Raw genomic sequence first — 20,289 nt, 5'->3', positions numbered from 1 at the left:
GTTTAGCACCTCAGTATTTATGTGATCTTTTAATTCCTTACTGTCCTCCTAGACCTCTTCGATCATCTTCCCAGTGTCTTCTTTGTGTTCCTTCTGCCTCTCTTAAATCCAAAGGTGACAGAGCTTTCTCTGTCTATGCTCCCCAGCTTTGGAATAGCCTTCCTGATGTTGTGAAATCCTGCCCCACTATTAGTAGTTTTAAATCCAACCTAAAAACCTACCTCTTCTCCCTAGCTTTTAACACTCCCTGACTCCCTCACCTCTCTTTTTTTATATATGTTTATATGTATGTATAATTGTATATGTATTATTGTTATTATTTTTTTTATTTATTATTATTTTTTATTATTATTATTATTTTATGTAAAGCACTTTGGTGCAATGCTATTGCTTTGAAATTTGCTATATAAATAAATTTGACTTGACTTGAATTTATGTATTTAAACCTGAAAGCTTATGTCATGATGGAATTTAATGATGAGTGAAAGCATCGTAAAGCTTCTGTAATGCTAATGACAAAATGCAGGTTTTGCACTGCTGATAGATGACGAATCGGTGGAAAGAACACAAAGCAGCCTATTATAAGGCTAAAATGCAAAACAATAACGGCTCTAATCTGGCCAAATTCACCTATTTTAGTGTCATGAATTAAATTCAGGGACAGAGACCGCTGAGGTCACAATGCAGATACTACTTCCACTGCACATCGCTATTTATTCCAAATATACTGATTAACATGTAAACAGGAATATTCCCTTTTCTGATGCACATGGAAACATTATTCTGAATATGGACCTTGATGGGAATATGGAGTGCATGGAAACCTGGACATTAATATAAACAGCAACAGCGAAAGACAGATGGCACACAAGCGTAAACACACCTGAGATGGATTTGGACGAGTCAATGTTGGGCACCCGCTGGAGAGCTGAGCCTGAACGTGTGCCCGGTGAAGTACGGAGAAGGTGCTCTCCTGATGGGTTAACACACACATACACACATGTACACACACACTCAATGTAACCATTCTTATGTTATGAGCCACTATATTGGGTTTCATGTTTTATTCAAATAGTATTATGTGGGATGATATTAAAGTGGGGGACCCAAAGGCCTGCTGGCGTGTCCATAATCATGAAAGGGTTGAGCACCCACACACACACACTGAAAGGACACTCAAAGCAGCTTCCTATGTGCATATATGGTAGATTTCCGCTACCAATAAATAATTTCTGGGGGAGATAAATGTAAAGACAATACCTATACTACAAAACCTTCAGTATAAACTTGGCATATTTATATAACCCCAAGTCCTCCTGAACTCACCCTACCTCTGAAAAACAGTAGACAGCTGCATGTGTGTCTAAGTGCATACATATGGTATGGTTTGTGTAGGATCTGAGGCGAGTGCCGCCACACACCTGTTTCAGATTCCTTAGAGAGATTCACATCTGCTTTAGTGTGTGTGTGTGTGTGTGTGTGTGTGTGTGTGTGTGTGTGTGATGGGGCCTAGTGGGGTGCAGGGAAGAACATACCTGGCATACTGAGGTCGGAGTAGCTTGGTCTTTTGTCCACCAGAGAGGAGAGGGGTTTGGGCGTGGTCACAGAGTGCCGCTGTAAACCAAGACAGCACAGTTCAAGTCCAGTTCACATAGATATCATAACCTTTCTTTGGAACAAAACAAAGCTGTTTGTGTTTATTAGCTTATAGCACATAGCAAAAACACAATGAAGGTCAAAGGTTGCAGTGAGGACACAGTGTCCTCAAACAAACTTCCTAGACTGTGGTGCGGTTTACAGAGACTGAATTAAGACTTTCGGCTCTTACGGAACCCTAAGTGCGACAGTGTCCAATCATCTGAGTAATCAGATGTTCTATAAATACGAGTCAATTACTTGTGGCTAACACAGCTACAAACACAAGATCATAAGGCAGGGCTTGTTCGCATCCACAATGCTCATATTCATCGAAGATGAATGGAGTGGGATTTACTGCCCTGTGGTCATGTCCAGCATCATGTCTTCTGGGACTCTTACGCACACACACTCCCTAACTAAATTACACACAGACGTCCGCTTCGCTGAGGTATGCAAAGCATTCGGCTCCACAGGGCATCTTCTTTGCTTTACTGTACGGGCGCAGACGTCTGAGCCCAGTGTCTCTTTTTGGCTCACTACTCAAAGTGAAATCTAATGAAATCGCTGGACAGATTAAAGACGTGTAGTTCATCATCCCTGCGGAAGAAGCGACCATTTCAAGTGCTCATAAAATTGTCAAGTCTCACAGTGATGAATTTAACCAGACTGATGATGGAAGACATGCAGGTGTAAACATTTAGTGTAAACAAAAAAAGTTTGTTAAGGGATATAATACACCAGTTCAAAATCATGTTAATGGCTGTAATTTCATGGAAAAGCTTGAATGTTTTTCTTGAATGTTTGTGTGTTTGTTGTTTGTTTTGTTCGGTCAGATCCATTTCACACAGCCGGGCAGATCTGTAATGCTGTTCCACTGGACCTCTGGGATGTTCTGGATTTCTGGGAGTGATGATGTCAGAAGAGGAGGACGATGGAATCTCAAGGCAAACCCTTTTCCTTCCTCTCCTATGTCCATTAGGGCTGTCACTTTACGTTCGAAAATCGATTGGACCAACCAACACAAGTTTCGAAAACGAAAACGGGGAATCGATTTTAACCAAATATGTACACTATTAATTTTTAACGAATTAAACAAATAAAAAGACAGATGTAACAAAACTCACAAACAAGCAGAAAAATAAAATAAAGAATTCCGGAAGTGCAGTAGGCTAGGCGTTGCGAAAACTAAAAATAACATTCCCACCAATTTTACGCGCGCCTAGCCTATTAGTTTCAATCAGCTGCTGTTGGTGTTTTGCGAAAATAAAATGGAGGACAACGGCGATCAACCTGTGCCACAAGTGATAACCCCTAATCATTTTAGGAGTTCGATATGGAAGCACTTTGGGTTTTGGACTATAGGTCAAACAGTGAAGAAGGACAAGAGTGGTATGTAAACTGTGCGATCGTGACTTCCCATACCACAGCAGCACTACAAATATATGAGGGGGCATATTCAGATTAATCATCCAGATGAATACAAACACCTAGACCCGATAGAGCCACCTGCTAAACAGCCAAGACTGACACACTCCCCCCCCCCCCCCGTCTGCACCTCTACCTGCTGCACGGAAAGAGGCTATAAACTCGAAGCTCGCAAAGTTCATTTGTCGAGGCCAATTAGCATAGTGGAGGGTGAAGGTTTCATTGATTTTGTTCATGAACTTGAGCCGAGATATATTAGACCTAGGCGAACCACAGTAACTAAGAAGATTGCGAAAATCTATGACACTAGTCGTGAAAACATGCATCAGATTTTGAGTGGCAAAAACGTTGCTCTGACTACCGATGGATGGAGCTCCCTCGCTACAGACGCATATATCACAGTGACAGCACACGTCATTTCAGAGACTTGGGAACTCCACGGTTTTTTACTGCAAACGAAGCAGCTGAGAGGTAGCCACACAGCAGAGAATGTTGCAGAGTGCATCGCAGGCATATTAGGGATTTCGCAATACAGCCTGATTCAGTTGTTGCAGTAACTACCGATAATGCACTTAATTAATGCAATGGAGCAGCACCTGGGTGCTGTTAACATACCGTGTCTGGCCCACACAATCAACCTGGCTGTACGCAAGGGGTTAGATGTCAGAGCCATAGACACAACTCTTGCTAGGCTAAGAAAAACGGCTTCTCATTTTCACAGATCCACTACAGACAGCAGCCTCTTGGATGATAAGCAGCGTACGCTAGGCCTAAAGCCAGAGAAGCTCATTAATGACTGTGTGACACGATGGAACTCTACCTACGATATGATTTGTAGGGCATCTGAGCAACAAGCAGCAGTGGCAGCCGTGATATTTGACAAAAAAATGTCTAATCTAGAACTGACCACAACTGAGTGGCGTCTGGTTAAACCTTAAACCTTTGGTTAAGGTTAAACCTTTCAAAGTCGCCACCCAAGCGTTGTCCACATGCAAATACCCCACATCCTCAGCTGTAGGCCTACTGCCTTTGCAACATGTACTTTTGTCTCAAGTTGAAAAAATCAGGTCAGAGTCAGACGGGAGGTCTTGCTTGAGGGAAATGGCCACTAAAATCGAGGCAGACTTGAGCAAACGCTATGACTCCAAAAATGAAGCTACATTTATGCTTTTGAATAAAGCTGCTTACTTGGATCCTCGATTTCATCTTTTAATTCATTTATCGGAGAAACAAGTGCACGCAAACATTAGAGATGAATTGGCACTGCAGTCTGGTGACAATGACGAACCCGTGGAGCCATGCAGCTCGGCAACAAGCAGGGAAAAGACGGCCTTAACAGCAATGGGGGATCTGTTTGGAGACATCTACACAAGGAGCTACGAAAAAGTAAATGACGTCGAAAGCGACCTCTTACAGGAGATGATGGCTTATGAAAAAGAGCCACCATTGCCAGCTGACAGCGACCCGCTTTTGTGGTGGAAGACTGGAAGGACGAAATACCCCCACCTTGCGCAGCTGGCAATGAAGTACCTGAGTGTCCCTGGGACATCAGTGCGGTCGGAGCGCGTCTTCTCAACAGCTGGACATATAGTGAATAAAAAACGCTCTGCTCTGGACCCCGAAAATGTTGATCGACTTGTTTTCCTGTCCAATAATTTGTAATAGGCTTAGCCTTATTTGCACGTTCCATTATGCCGTGTCGGTTACGTTCAATAAAAAAAAACACATGGCCTGTTCTCAAGTAAGTCCATTTAAAGTTTCATTTTTGACCAGTTGTAATGGATTGAATCTAGCCTGGGTGCCATTCCTAACTTGAATCATTACTTTAAGTAATTTTGGAGATTTTTGAATAGCCTAAGTCATATAAATGCAGCCTGTTGTAGACGGCGACAGATGTTATTTTCCCCTCTATCCTATATTTTACGTAAGTTTAGATCTAGGCCTATGTATGTTACACATAAATGTCTATACACTGTTTTGTATGACTGCTTTGGCAATGCAAATGCCCTTTTTGTCATAAAGCACCTTTGAATTTAATTGAAAATTGTCTCTAGTCCTAATTTAGAGAATGTAGCGACCCTGCGAGTTTGTTGGCATAGCCTACACGAAATTCATGTTCAATGTAAGCTAGTCCTTCAGTGAATTTTTTTTTTTTTTCAACCTCTTTTCATGGTCTACAATTGCCTACGTTAGCGAAATTTGTTGTTGAATGTTGCATGATAATGTTGCACTCCTGTTTATCATTGTGCACCAAACTTCACACAAATAAATCGTCAGAAATATTGCTGACTTGTGCGTCTCAAGCACCCTTACGTTCATTCTAATACCTGTTAGTTGTTAGTGGATTGGCCTAGATTTGGCGTTGAAAATGGAGAGGTCTTTAGACATGGAAAATCGATTTTACAATCGATTCCATGAACACTTATGTCTCAAAAATCGAACAGGATTTTGTGACAGCCCTAATGTCCATCCTCCCCTCCTCCGCCACCCTCACATATGAGTCCAGACACATGATGGAGACAGAGGTCTGGACATACTACTGAATATTTCATCTTTAATAAACCTGTGTGACCTTCATGAAAGAGAGGTCAAGCATTTCCCTCTGCACATCTTTTATGACCATCCAAATGAGCAGCCACGAAGGACTGTAGCGCGTCCTGAGAATATCAATCTCCCTGGAAGACATTTCCCCCCACAGTAAAGCACCATCTTCATTCATGGACCAAACCCGTTGGCATTCATGAATTAAGACTCTTGCTGAACGGCATATTGCCACAGCATGTGTGTGTCCTGGGGGAATGATACCAAAAGAGAGGCAACGGCGAGCACAGCTTCGCTACTATCTCCCCCGACATTCTACATGGTCAATACAGTCCTCCCCCCACTCAAATAGAGAACAAACAAGGGGATGAAGACCAGAAAATAACTATAAATATCCCGTTCTGCACATTTCTTTTTCAGCACAAACATCCTGTTTTGCCCCCTAAAGGTGCGCCTGCATTGTAAATGAAGCTTGAGCGGCGAGCTGAAGCAGGAGTCTCTCTAGAGGACATCCGCCTAAGGAGTGTCCAGAGAAGGAGGAGGAGGGGGGGGGGGTGTTGAGGAAACCCCCACGCACACCACACGCTCTCAGAGAGAGAGAGACAGAGAATGAGAGAGAGAGAGAGAGAGAGAGAGACTACCACTGGAGCCGAGGCATCCACAGTATTGTGTGCAGGCGACGCACACGTGCGTGAGCACGCATCCCATCCATCTGCTAATTCCATTAGGATGTCAAAGCCACAGAAACTCCCCTTTGATCGCAGTCACAGCCTCATCACACGTACAAACAGAAAGGTGAAGTCATGGAGATGAGTTTGTCACCTTATCAGAAAACCTGAAGTCAAGTCATGAACTACCTCGCATAACTACCTTGCACTGCTGAGAGGCATAATCTCTCCTTTGACACAAATCAACTTTACGAGGACCTTACAGCAGCCGTTAACAACCGATTTGCTCTCATGTGCTCTCAGAAGTTGAGGACAGGAACTTATGGAATTTCCCTAAAAAACAATGGACCAGCCTTCCCCCATCAATAGGGTTTATGTAAGACTACATTTCTTCATAACACCATCTACCTCATATGATTCATCATGTTTCTGCCCACAGAGATAACACAGCAGCCCTCGGCAACGGACACAGGATTCCACTGTAGCTTACTGTCTTATGACACGGCGTGTGGTTGAGTTCCAAAAGGAATGGATGCCATACAGTTGACTGTAAGCTCTGGATAGCTCGCACCGGCTGACTTCTCCCTCACAAAATAGCAATTAAATAATAATTCGTCATTGAGCCAGATGTGCTGGTGGCTCAAATCCATCAACCAACTGCAGTAAAACAGACTCTGACTAGAGAGGGGAACACTTAACGAGTGAGTCTGTCCACGACTCTGGTGAATGGTTGTTGATATTGGAACTCAGCACCCTAAAACATTACAGCCGTCCCATCCATTCTGGTCATGGCTTGGTCCGAGGCACTTTGTTTGGGTCCCATCTACTGTGCCAGGACGCTGGCATAAACACCTGAGCTTTTTTTATGATGGCAGACAATGAACAGACAGCTAATACCATTACTGGTAGAGCTAGTACTCTAAGCACCACTTTGAAAAGTGGATTAGAATTTTCGAGCTCTTCCTTTAATGTAGGTGGTGAAAATGTGTCACTTCTACTACCTGGCCAAGATGGCTTAGCAGACAAAGACCAGTGTTGAGGTCTTGCTAGTATGATGTAGAAGTGTTTGCTCATGTGCAGGATTGAAACCACATCTGTCTTCTTCACTTTAAAAAGAGGTCAAGTGTGCGCCATCCATCATGCCCTTCTGACCCCTGTGACCTCAAGCTCACCTGTATGGGAGAGACGGCAGCTGCCGGAGGGGTCTTCAGAGGGCTGGGACTCAGAGGGGTACGTGGAATGGCTGCCGCGGCAACAGCAGGAACAACAGCGGGGATAGGTCCTGTCAACACACACACACACACACACACACACACACAGCATATAAATAATATGATCACTGTTATAAAGTGAGGTGCAAGATATATCAGTAAACTTCAGCTGCACATGTCTATATATATATATATATATGTGTGTGTGTGTATGGTTTCCTCTTCTCCTTGTGCATTGCTGAGCATCTCACCCTTGCTATTTATAAGTAATCTGTACTGTATCGGAGTGTGTGTGTATATGTGTATGTGTGTGTGTGTATGTGTGTTCACACCTTGTGAGGCATTGTCAAAGCTCTGTATGTGTTTGTATGTACGAGGCTGTTCACACCTTGTGAGGCGTTGTCGAAGCTCTTGATGAGTGTTTTAACAGTGGGCGATGGTTCAGAGGAAGTGGAGGAGCGTCGGCTAAGGCCCATACCCTGCCTCAGTGCAGCCAGATCCCTCTCCACAGCGTTCATGTAGTTATACACACGCCCGCGCTCCTCATCCTGCCTGAAGCACCAACACACACACACACACAAAATAATAATAAAAAAACAATCTCTCCTTTATATTTACAACATACCCTGCTGTCTCAATCTGACAGTTGTAGTCTATGCACAGTTACACCAATATATGCATACCTTTGCATATTATAAACCACCCACTGAACTTCTATGCTCATATACAAATATGTACCCTGCACACAAACCACACACACACACACAAAATAATAAAAAAACAACAATCCCTCCTTTATATTTACAACATACCCTGCTGTCTCAATCTGACAGTTGTAGTCTATGCACAGTTACACCAATATATGCATACATTTGCATATTATCAACCACTTATATGAACTTCTATGCTCATATACAAATATGTACCCTGCACACAAACCACACACACAGTGTCGTACTTGCGGTTCTTGAGCTCATCCAGCTCTTTGCTCATCTTCTCGTTCTTGTCCTGAGCCTCCACCAGGCGGCGCCGCAGGTCCCCAATCTCCTCCTGCGCCTCGGACTTGATGTCGTTAGCAATGACCACCGCCGTCTGCAGGTCTGCTTGAAACTGCCGCCACTCGGCAGACTCCTCCTGAACACACACATGCACTTTTTAAAAACTCTGATGAACACACAACAGAAAGCTTCCTCTGGCTTATCAATGGGAAAACGTCATACAAACCCTTATTTTGCGATTGAGGATTTTTATCTCCTTCTCCATATCATATCTTTGGTCTGTTAGCTTCTTGACTGTATCTATAGGACATAAAAGAGAGAGACAATAATCAGCTTCACCTGCACGTAGAAACTGCTAAGTCCCAGCAAGATGCCTGTCAGGTAGCACCCTCTAGTGGCCAAATGTATATGAAAACGACAACAGAAAGTTACCATTGAACAGGAAAGTTTAAAGATGGCTAATTTGAGTGACAGTTTCTCCATAAGTGCCCATGTGGCCTCCCGTGAGGAAGGGATACAGTAGAGCAGAGGAGGGAGAAAGCGATAGATCAGTAATAGGGGAGATGAAAGAGAGGAGAGGGCAGGACTCACTCTCCAGGTCGGAGATGATGAGGTTGTCGTGGAGTTTGACGGTGCGGTGCTGCTCCACCTCGTCCTCCAGCTCGAAGATGGTCTCCTTCATGTTGCCGATGTCCGCGTCCTTCTCCTGCAGCTCCACACGCTGCTTCTCCAGCGCGCGCTTCTGCTCCGCCAGCTGCTGCTGGACCTCGCCACGGAACGCGCCAAAGTCACTCTCCAGCTTTGGAAGAAGGGGGGGCAGAGGTGGAAACTTTTTTTAAATCTTCCAGCCACTGACAAATGAATGGTCGCAAGCCGCTCAGTAGTAAATCATTATTTTGCGTCTCAACCACTTTCATATTTCACCAGCATTTGGCTAGTGTCTGGTGTTTGTATTGCACATTGCAAATTCAAAGTCAATTCAGCAATATAATAATTCAAGAGTAAAATAACTCAAGAAATTGATTCAAGTTTCAGATTGTACAGTTCAGTATCAGGTTGTTTTCTGATTCCCATTTTATGTACAGTATTTCTCCAGACCTTAAAAGTAGAAATCCGGTGATTTTTCACATACAGTAGAAAGTTTAAACAGCTAGGCAGCTACAGCACTACACTCTGGGGGCATGAACATGGGGACTCATGTTCATGCCCCCAGAGTGTAGCGCTGTAGCTGCCTGAAAGCTCTAACAGTTGGCTGTAGCAACTCGAGCTAGGTAAAACCGATTGTTTTCTTTTTTTTTTGTACTGACAGTACTCGGTGACCTCGAGACACGGAGCTCTATGTGAAAAATCGCTGCATTTCTGCTTTAACATCTGAATGTGTGGGATGGAACATGATGCGTATGTATGCGTATGACAAAGTGTGTGTGCTGGTGTGTGTCTGCTGGCACCCTCCTCCTCCTCCTCACCTTGCTGATGGCTTCGCGGAGCTGTGCCGCCTGGCCTCTGGTGTGTCCAAGCTCCTCTTGCAGCTGTGCGGCCCGGCTCTCGGCCCGCTCCTTCTCCACCCGCTCGCTGTCCAGCAGCTGCCGGACGTCGCTCTTCTCCCCAGCCCCGTGCATGGCCAGCAGCTGGGCCACCCTCTGCCTCTCCTGCTCCAGCTGGGCGCGGCACCTGGCCAGCTCGGCCTGGTCGCCGCCGGACGCCGCCCGGAGGGCCTCCAGCTCGCCGGCCGCCGCGTCCCGCTGCCGCCGCTCGGCCTCGGCGGCCCGCTCGGCCCGCTGGACGCGCTCCTTGAGCGCCGCCGCCAGCCCCTGGGCCTCGGCGTTCTCCTGCTCGGCCATCTTGAGCGCGCCGCTCAGCTGCCGCTGGACGCCGAGGAGGTGCTCGCGCTCGCAGCGCGCGCCCTCCACCAGCTCGCCGTAGCGCCGCTCCAGCTCCAGGTAGCGGCCGCTCTTGTGCGCGTCCGGCTCGCCGGGCTCGCCGCTGCCGCCGGCGGCGTAGGGCACGCGGTGCTCGTCCAGCAGGCCGCGGAACAGCTCCAGCTGCCGGCCGTAGAGCTCCAGCCGCTCGCCCTGCTGGCACAGCGAGTCCACCAGGAGCGCGCGCTCCTCGCCCAGACGCTCGTTCTCCGAGCTCAGCTCCTGGGCGATCTGCTGCAGGTCGGCCAGCTCCTGCAGCGTGGCCTGCAGCTCCTCGGACGTGCTGTGCTGGTTCTCCTCCATCTGGTGGATGCGCTCGGTCAGGCAGGCCACGGACACCTCGCCGCTGCTGCCCCGGCGCAAGAGGGACGGCGACGAGCGCGAGGGCGGACCGCCGCAGCCTTCCGACTCGGACGAGGAGCCCGAGGGCGCGTCCAGCGCGTCGTCGCTGGAGGTGACCACCGGCTGGTAGGCCTCGCTGCACTCGCTGTCGGCCGCCTCCGGGGACAGCGGACGCAGGCGCCGGTGGTGGTGGTCGGCCAGCAGGTCCTCTGTGGAGCCCCGGGCCGAGCCTTCGGCCGAGGAGGCTCTGGTGCCCACGCTGCCCGCTCTGCTGCTGCTGACCGTCCCGGGCTCCGGGCTCAGGGAAGCGCAGCGCAGGCCCTTGTCCGGGCTGTCCAGACGCTCCAGGGAGAAGCCCAGCGCGTTGAGCCGGTCCTTCAGCATGCGGTTCTCGCTCTTCAGCAGGTTGAGCTCGCCACGGATGCAGATGTTCTGGTCCTGCAGCAGCAGCAGCGTCGACTCCACGTCGGCCGCGCTGAACGGACCCGACGGCTCTTTCTCGGGGACGGCCTTCGCCGCAGGAGCTTCGTCTTCGCCGTTGGCCAAATGGCCGCTGGCCTCCTCACCGGTCACCCCTTCGGCTTCGTCGGGCCCAGGCGCCAGCATCCCGAGCTGGGAGTGCATGTTGCGCAGCTCCCCCCTCAGGTGGAGGATCTCCAGGTCCTTGCTCTTGGCCAGGCCCAGGAGGTCTTTGACCCGGGCCTCCAGCAGGGCCTTCTGGCTGATCTGGCCGTCCGAGCGCGACTTGCTCATGCGCGACTCAGACTCGGCCAGCGCGCGGCAGCGGGAGCGCTTGGAGAGAGCGGCGGGGTCTGACGGACCCGAGGCCTTCTTGGCGGCGCCAGCTCGAGAGCGCTCCCTCAGGCTCTCGCGGTTGGAGCCGGGCTCTTTTGACTGAGACGATGTCCCACGTCTGCTCATCGAGCCTTCGAAAGAGAGAGTAGAACAAAAACAATGTAATACACTTCAGGGAAATATTGCAAAAATCTGACCAAGAAAATAAACTCTGCTAATATTAATTTATTAATGTCTCTAACATATAGCTGCCATTATCAGAGGCAACTAGTCTCCGGGAGAGTCAGAAAGGACACCTGAGGTGCTCTTCGTCTTGGTCTCTGGGATGCTGGGGTTGGATGTAGTGCTGCCGGTCCTTTTGGTCTTGGTGCCGGTGCTGGTTCCTACTGTGGTCCCTCCACTTCCAGTGGTAGCAGCAGGCAGATCATCACTGCTTTTTGTCTGGCAAAGGAGACAGTTTACAACATGAGCAATTAATCAATTTGCTCAGAACACCGATCATAATACTTTAAAAAGAGGCGGGTAAATTTACCTTAGCTAGTGGCCCCGTGGCTGCAGTCTTTGCTGTGCTCTTGCCCCCTGTGCCCATGCTGTTGGCAGCACCCTCGGCTTTGCCTTTCTCGGCCTGCTGTGCTTTAGCGCCCCCTGCTGCCTTGGTGGTAGCAGCCGCCGGCCTGCTCGCCTTTTTCATGCTGGGTTCCGAACTTCTGATACATTTACTGCGCAATCTGAGCAGAAATATAACCAAAGCCGGTGTTTACATAACTGTGAGGATAAGATCAGCATGCATTTAAATAACAACTTAAAACAGAATACTTGATCTTCTGAGAACAGGACATAGGTTATGACCAGTCATTATATTTACTCTGGCTGATGTTAAAGTGGTTAAGTCTATCTGTGTTGGCACAGAAGAATCATTCTGCTTCTCTTGGCCTTTACTTGTGTCCTGACCCTCAACTGACTCTGGCAACACACATCCTCTAGTCAGTGTCCAGAGGACCTTGGCTTTGGTCCAACAGACCACCACTGGATGGAGGAACTGAGTCATATCATTCATTATAGATCACCAAAACAACCAGTACCAGGCTGATTGTTTAATGAACAAAACATACCCAAATAAAATGGCAGATAAAGGCACAATCAATATGGAATGGTTGAATGAAACTACAATATGTGACAGCACATAGACTATGTACTGTAAAAATAATTCATACAGTCTAAAGTCTACTCCATGGACTAGCAACATGGCCAACACAAATAAAACTCCTGAGTAGGTAAAGAAAAATGCATGTTTGCAAACATTAACGCTACACTTCCCCACATCAAAGGGGTATCTAATGTCATTCAGACCGAACAGTTTCTCTTCAAGCGCTCGCTTAACATACCACAATACTTATTACATGGCAGCTTACAAACAGTAGTAATCAAACTGCCAAGCACAATGACTACTCAGTAGACATAACACAGACAAAACATGAACACCGGCAACAGAAACTTCTTACGGTACTAATTTACATTTGCTTTGGTTATTAGCCGATCTGTTTAATTGTCCAGAAGTTTACCTCATCCGAGCAGTGGTGGTTTTCTTGGGAGAACACATTTCAGTGCTGAGAATTCTATTGCTGGTGTTATTAAGTAAGCCCAGCAAAGGATAATATTCACTCTCAAGTCCCTACAGAGTTATGTTCAAACACGCGTGCTCTCTCTGTCTCCCTCATTCAAGTATTTTCATATTCACACGGAGGGTGAGGGAACTGTCAAACTGACGGCGGTTTGAACACACACAAACCAGATGATTGGAGGGTCCTAGGCCAGACAGAGCTGTTTCTCTCATCACATCATCATGGGCGGAGGGGAAGAGAGGGAGTGAGAGAGAGGGAGAGAGAGAGGGAGAGGGGGAAGAGGGGGGAGAGAGAGAGGAGGCCACTTGGGCTGTGGCCTTAAAAGGCTTGCTAGGGGCAGACGGACCGTTGCTGCCTGAGGATACTGGTGCCCTGAGAAAGGAAGCTCGAATGCTCAAGACTTCAAATCGGTTTCCACACAGCCTGCTGGGATTGGACCGAGTATGTGTGTGTGTGTGTGTGTGTGTGTGTGAAGAGAGAGAGAGAGAGAGAGAGAGAGAGAGGGGCAGACAGACAGACAGACAGAAAGAGAAACAAGGAAAGGGAAATAAGTATGACAGCCTACACACAGCACCGGGTGATGCATAGTTAGTATCTATAGGTTGCTTTATTTATGTGTTGATTGTCAGGGAGTAGATAGATTACAATAGAGAGTTCAGGGGGTGGTGTGTGTGTGTGTGTGTGTGTGGGGGGGGGGGGGTTACTGGTGTCTTGGCATTGCTACCCAGAAGCTGTGAACCTCCAAGACCACATTTCCGACCACCAGAGAGCTGTCTGCAGCCCCCAGAAAGGTCACCATTTGCCCTCCACGGCCAAAAACAACACAAGAGCTCACGAAAGTCTCTTCATAGGATAGACACACACACACACCCATATCCAACCGGGAATGTCTATCTTCCACTTTTTTCCTAGCTCCCTTTGAAGCTGATCTGCCTGAACTGAAGACAAAACAAAGACGAAAGGTAACAAAACAAATTTTCAAAAAATTCTGTCTCAGTCGACCTCACGCAGGTCGAAACATGCGAGAAACCACCGACAGCCAGTCGTGAGAAAATGGATTCAGAGAAAAATACATGGACAACCATAAACAGACAACCTGTCTACTCATCGGAAAATAAAGTACAGAGAAATTACCGACTAAATGTGAATGATTCGGTCTTTTCTAAGCTTTGGTTAGAGGTCTGAGTGTGTAAGTGCAGGATGCCTGCCACTAGTATTTCCCCCTAATAGGCTGGAGCAGACAAAAACAGGCTAGAAAATCATAACATAGCGGAGATTCTAGATGCCCTGAGGGAGACGGGTTGGGAAGGACTCGGGGTAATATTGCTCAGCTGAGATAGGTTTGGGCAGCTTACGCGTGCTGATGCTACCGCAGCCGGCACAACACTGCCGCCAAACCTCCGGCCTTACACTGAGTCACACACACACACACACAGTTTCACATTCAAACCCTATTACACATGTATGGAAACCACACAATGATACTACCAGATATATCATGACACATACAATAAAATAGCTGATGACCTCAAACACACACACTCATTTGCATACAATTCTACTCAAAATATAAATTTACAACTGAAAAGTGAAAAGACATACTCTCGTTAAAAATCTCTTTAAAAAATCGGTTTCATTCTTACTATGCTGAGTACCAACATAATCAGGTGCAATGAAGAACAATCTGTTCAGATACTGGTTCATATACCTATTAAATCAGATACTGGCTGAAACAACCTCCAATTTCACACACGCTATGTCAGCTCCACCTAACACAGGCCCCAAAACACACACATGCACACACACTCTGAATTAGGATTATCATGCTACACTGGAGAAGACCAAAATATTGACTGAGACAATGTCCAAAGCATTCTCCATTCTCCTTCAATCTGCTTCATTTGCGCACGCATACGCACACACACTACAGCGTGTTTTTAACAGGTACAGTATATAGCTTAACACACTTACAGCAGACACTATTTCACATTCCGGTGCTCACATTTCAAGACCACTGAAATATCAACACCTAACAGTAAGCAGGTATTAACACACACAGTCACACACACTTTGGAGCTGACTCAATGGGAAAAAAAGACTTAATAGGTCATTGTGTGAGTGTACTGCAGAGGAACACCATTTGGTCGGAGCAATCACAGCCTTGTGTGCATGTTTGAGAGAGAGAGAGAGAGAGAGAAAGTTTGTATGGTCCAATGTCCACTCATTCAATACACAAATAATACAGCCTCCTCTTCAGTCTCACTTTGCTTGTGTACTATACAGTGGTCCCAGACAATTCACCATGAGAACTCCATTCACTCAAGACTGGACTGAACAAAAAGAGCATTTCACAATGGAAATGCACTGGTCTGGCTTTGAAATCCCAATTAAGACCCTAAATGAAGATCCAGAACGAGAGCTAAGACCTTGTCCTGATTTATTTCCCTGAGAAGAGCTTTGCATGCATGTGGAGGACCCAGAAGACACAAAACTAGTCATCCCAGTCTCTCTTACAACCCCGGTATTCAGAGGCCCTGCATGTGTCTTTTCACAAAGCAATACTACTCCCTCACGCATTCCACATCACAAGTTCAACTGAAAAACCACCCCCCCCCCCCCCCCGTCTTCGATACTAGTCACATGGCTTCTACACAGTCACAAACACACACACACACGTTATTTCTTTCAGGCTTAGCCTAGTTCACAAACAGCAGACGTTGTGCTACTGACTGTGCCACATGTGTTTAAGTGGTTTGTGTGTTTATTTGCCGAGTCGGGGGTGAGACAGACATGCCAAATGGCTTTTCCTCCTAAGACTGTTGGGGGACGGCTAATGCTGCACAACACCAGGGGAACGTTTCTTAAACAGGGCCTTGTTTCATGGAACAGGAAAAACAGACGCTGTATGTAGGTTTAGGGGGTTAGTGGCAGGGAGGGCCCATGCAATGCCCACGAGCACACAGACGGAACTTCCTGCTGACCCACTAAACGTTGACCTTCATCCTGACTTCGCTCAGTCTGCCCTCAACCTGTACTGCGTGGTCGGTCTCAGAGCAGCCAATAACGCATGAAAGTCACGTCCGCGAGAGCTATTTACAACTCGGCCCTGCTACCTTTACTCCTTTGGGAGGGCCTTGAGGATACCGTTTAGCCTATATGCTGAAGTCAGTGGGCTCCTCCAGCTCTAGCACAAACTAGCTGGAGCTCCTGTGACTTTGCCAAAAACTAGGACCAAATTCACATACCAATACCAGGTGATGCTATTGTTTATGTTAAAAGCTAGGCTAGGTTTTTTCTACTCCATACTGCACAGCCTAGATATACACAGGAGTAACATAAACACAACTTTAGCACCATTTCAATTCCAATCTCTCTCTCCATCTCTCTCTCTCACACACACACCTTCTTTTTTACCTTCTTCATGGAAATTTCATGTGGGCCCCATCCACCAGACTAGACAACCATCAATTACGGGCAGAGGTGAAAACAGATCTCAACCAGGAATGCTTTTCATTGGCCTGCTGTGGAGGAAACCTTGACAGTTATCAGCGTCCCATCAAATATCAAACAGTCCCATGCTACAGTACGCTGGCGCCACTCATACTTTCGACTTTCGAGAAAAGTGTTTTTTTTCCCTCTCAAATGAATATGGAGACCGACAGGTGAGGACAGGCTACAAATCATGTTACATAAGATTAGACCTGTGTGAGCACAGGGTCAGTCAGGAGCCTGGACTTGGAGGGTAAATTCCTTTGAGAAGAGCAGGGCTAAAGGGATCCAGGTATCTGGACATGCCGTCCTGAACGAATGAGAACATCCCTGGCTGTTCCAAAATAAGAGTTACTTCATCTTCCTCAGAGATGAACTGGGAATTTTTGACAGCAATGTTTATTTTTAACCTCAGGGAAGATGGAGCTGATCAGGGTTTGGTTGAAGCCCCTCAATGTTCTTTTGCAATATCTGACATTAACTTTGAGAGAGAGACACTGCCATGGAATTGATCCTTTTAGTGCTTCGTCATCTCAGTTCATTATCTGAACTTCCTCTGAACGAAGCTACCATTTCTGGAGCGTGTAGTTCCCTATGATATTGTGTCAAATACGCCTACAACAAAAGTTAACATTAGGCAAATCTTTTGTATTTTTGACCATTAAAACTGTCCATTAAAAACGGGTGAGGAAATCAGCAAGCAAAGAGGTCGGGTTATCAAAAGGGTTTGTCCAAGAGTGGACGTCGCCGGGGGAGGATGAGTAGGAGACACATCTGGGTCAGGATTCCCCCCACTGCGTCTGCCAGCGACTACATCCGCTCAACCTTGTTAAACCCAATAGCAGATATCTCAATCAAAGCTCCCAGAGGGGGGTCCACTAATCTATAAACACACTTTGGCAAAGGGGGGGGGATAGACATTCACATACTACACACTCAGATTGGAAGAATTCCAAATGCCCATCCTAATCTTACGATAAAGCACTTCCTTAACATAGTCAGGCAGTAATGGCCTAGTAGTCTACATTGTAGCCTACTGGAGTTCTGGTTCAGTGATTGTATTTGATATCACCTAGCTGGGCTGCCAGAACAGTCACTCCTCAAGGCATGCTGGATACTGGCATGAGAGACTGGATAATGCGCTAGTGTGAGAGAAATTACAAAGATAGATTGGGAGAGAGAGTGAGAGAGAGAAAGAGAGAAACAGGGCATGTCTGCACTGAGAAGACCGTCTGTAGGCCAAAACCACAAATGGGCTGAAGCTTGTCATTAGGCTGTGTCCACAGATGCCCATGGTGGTGACATGAGGTTCAGCTTAGAACAGTATGGTGGACCAGAAGGAAGTATCACCAAAAACCTCCAAAGCGCCGGAGTAACCTTATGTGGACAGTGTGGGATGGATGGACGCATGGGACAGTCAGCGCTTCAACCAGGCCGTGTGAAAAGTTCTCCCTCACTGGGCAGTCCAGTGGAGTGATGTGGCAGGCAGGGCTGGTGCTCCTGGATTACAGCCTGACACTGTGACACAGCTGTGCCAATGAATGAGTGGGGATGACAAATTGCAGGGGCTGATCATATCATCCCAAGACATTCCTAATGTCCATGTTGGAGGTAGACTTAAGCCGTTTCCTCTGTGTCATATGCTCCACTATGAAACGATCAAATACATGGACGTACACACACAAACAAGAAAAGACCGCAAAATGGCTATATAATATACTGATATAGACACAGACACAAATTAGCCCCTTGAGTCTGAAAAGATTTAACAGACATCTTCGTAATTCAATAATACAACCATGAGCCACAGACGCAACACACTAACTAGCACATGCCTCCCATGACATCCAACTCCACAATCTGCCCCTAAACATGACCCCAGTCACTCAGTCCACAGTGAATGTGGCGGGGTCCCAACTGAAATGAATGCTGGATGAGCTGAAATAATAGTGGGGCCACTACTCCCCTGTGTTTGTCCACTCAGGGAGGAGGATGCCTGGGATGTTTTGGGACATTGTGAAGGGTGGAATGTGCTGTGCACTCTTAGAGTCAACACAGGAGTTTACTAAATAGGCCTGACTCACGTTTTAGGTTTAAAACTGGCTTGCTAGCTGTGCTGTCAGTGCAGTTCATATTATGGGAAATCACAACGCTGCATTAACACACATTCAAAGAAGAACCTTGTTCCGCTAATCAAATGAACACATCATGCATGAATGTAGTCAAGTAGGCTGATATAATTTTACTGATTATGTTAATGTCAGTGAAGTTTTAATGACCAGTGTTCTTACCCAAATAGTCAAAAATATTGTGTGGGAACCGAAACAAACCAGCTGGTCTACTTAGGGCTCAGCTGGGTGGTCTTACAAATATTTCCCAGAAGCATGGGTTGCCGCAAAGGCAAGCAGAATAAACTTATCACAAAAGGGGGCTTCAAAGTGGGGTGTCAAAACATAGCCTATGTAACATACTGGTTAACATTAGACAGGTTACTGCTAAAACATGCCCTGAAGATGCTTGATTTAACCGCAAAGAAGGGTGGTGTTTAAAGTGCATGCTGTAGGCTTTGAGGTGTAACTTAATTGCAGATAAGAGGTTTATTAGATGATCATTTATCTCCCAAGAAAGCAAGGACTATCGGTCTAATAATCTTGAGCTCATCAGCAATCCAGGTAACGTTTAGTTTAAGCCTAACGTAAACGTTACCCGGCAGAAAGAAAACGAAGGAAAAGACTAGGCACGACGGCAGTAGACTAGCCAAAGCAAATCTTGGCTAATGGCAAACGATACACAACCCAGGTAATACAAAATCACCAGACCCAATTGAAAGTCGTAATAAGTCTTAAACAACCTACTCAAAAATGTTGAAAACGGTTTGTTTCACTTTCACTGGGCCTGGACTTTACATCCAGCATGCATGCAAAGCAGATAGCTAACGTAATGTTACTGAGCTAGAGAAGCACAAGACAGGCATTTTATCTACGTTACCTCAGTTAGTTCCCTTTCTCGCCCAGAAAATGAATCTACTTTGAATGATATAATCAAAAGTGCGGTCTTGTGATGCTGAAATCCACACTCGCATACACCCAGGCAGGCCGGTGGCGACAGCATACGCTTCCCATCTCTTGACAGGAGTCCCGGAGAAGGGAATGTTTCCCAATTCTAGAGCGTTCGCCTCTCTGATCGTAGTGAGAGCGCATGGAATTGTGGGATATCGACTCTGAACTCCCTGAAAGCCATCGCTAATGAGCTTCGCCCTGGATTGACTTGAATGTGCACATCATTCACCAGAGAGCTACAAGCACACGTAGGCAACACATATCCACTTACACTACCAGAATAGCATCACTTACTAACAGTTTGCTAATGGTTCTATTTCTGTAACATTATTCTGTGGAACTATCCTTAGGCCTATTGCTGTCAGAAGAAAATACGCCGCAGCAGAATATGACTGATTTAGGGGAAATAATTCTTATAACCATCAGGTAGAGCTACATCCTTACTTATTCATCCTTATTTTGCTGGCTGTTAAGGCTGTGCTGCATGAACTTAGATTAATTTAATAAACACACACACACACACACACTGAACCAGGAAAAAACCTAGGGACCACCACAGTAAAAAAAAAAAGTGATTTCCAC

General features: G+C 46.5%; 1 protein-coding gene across 2 annotated transcripts in view; it reads right to left on the bottom strand.

Annotated features, from left to right (window-relative positions):
• The window catches only part of specc1lb (sperm antigen with calponin homology and coiled-coil domains 1-like b), a 34,110-nt gene extending 14,302 nt beyond the window's left edge, over positions 1-19,808 (bottom strand). Inside the window, exons 1-11 of one of the 2 annotated variants that reach the window (XM_076284774.1) lie at positions 19,637-19,808; positions 12,070-12,265; positions 11,834-11,978; positions 9,948-11,668; positions 9,073-9,280; positions 8,708-8,781; positions 8,442-8,617; positions 7,872-8,035; positions 7,445-7,554; positions 1,536-1,614; positions 884-973 (exon numbers count right to left, since the gene is read on the bottom strand). In XM_076284774.1, the coding sequence (XP_076140889.1) occupies positions 884-973; positions 1,536-1,614; positions 7,445-7,554; positions 7,872-8,035; positions 8,442-8,617; positions 8,708-8,781; positions 9,073-9,280; positions 9,948-11,668; positions 11,834-11,978; positions 12,070-12,228 (2,926 nt within the window). In that variant the 5' untranslated portion in view covers positions 12,229-12,265; positions 19,637-19,808. Of the gene's footprint in view, positions 1-883; positions 974-1,535; positions 1,615-7,444; positions 7,555-7,871; positions 8,036-8,441; positions 8,618-8,707; positions 8,782-9,072; positions 9,281-9,947; positions 11,669-11,833; positions 11,979-12,069; positions 12,266-13,099; positions 13,259-19,636 lie in introns of those variants that run through there. The other variant, XM_076284773.1, reaches the window with a different exon arrangement.
• Between the last annotated feature and the right edge of the window lie 481 nt (positions 19,809-20,289).

This window comes from Alosa pseudoharengus, unplaced genomic scaffold (assembly GCF_046254945.1).
Source record: "Alosa pseudoharengus isolate Yale_2024_CS ecotype anadromous, Long Island Sound unplaced genomic scaffold, YU_APseudo_1.1 YU_APseudo_1.1_scf_14, whole genome shotgun sequence".
NCBI lineage: Eukaryota > Metazoa > Chordata > Actinopteri > Clupeiformes > Clupeidae > Alosa > Alosa pseudoharengus.
The sequence above is the reverse complement of the archived record's forward strand: the minus strand, read 5'-3'. Positions and strand labels throughout refer to the sequence as shown.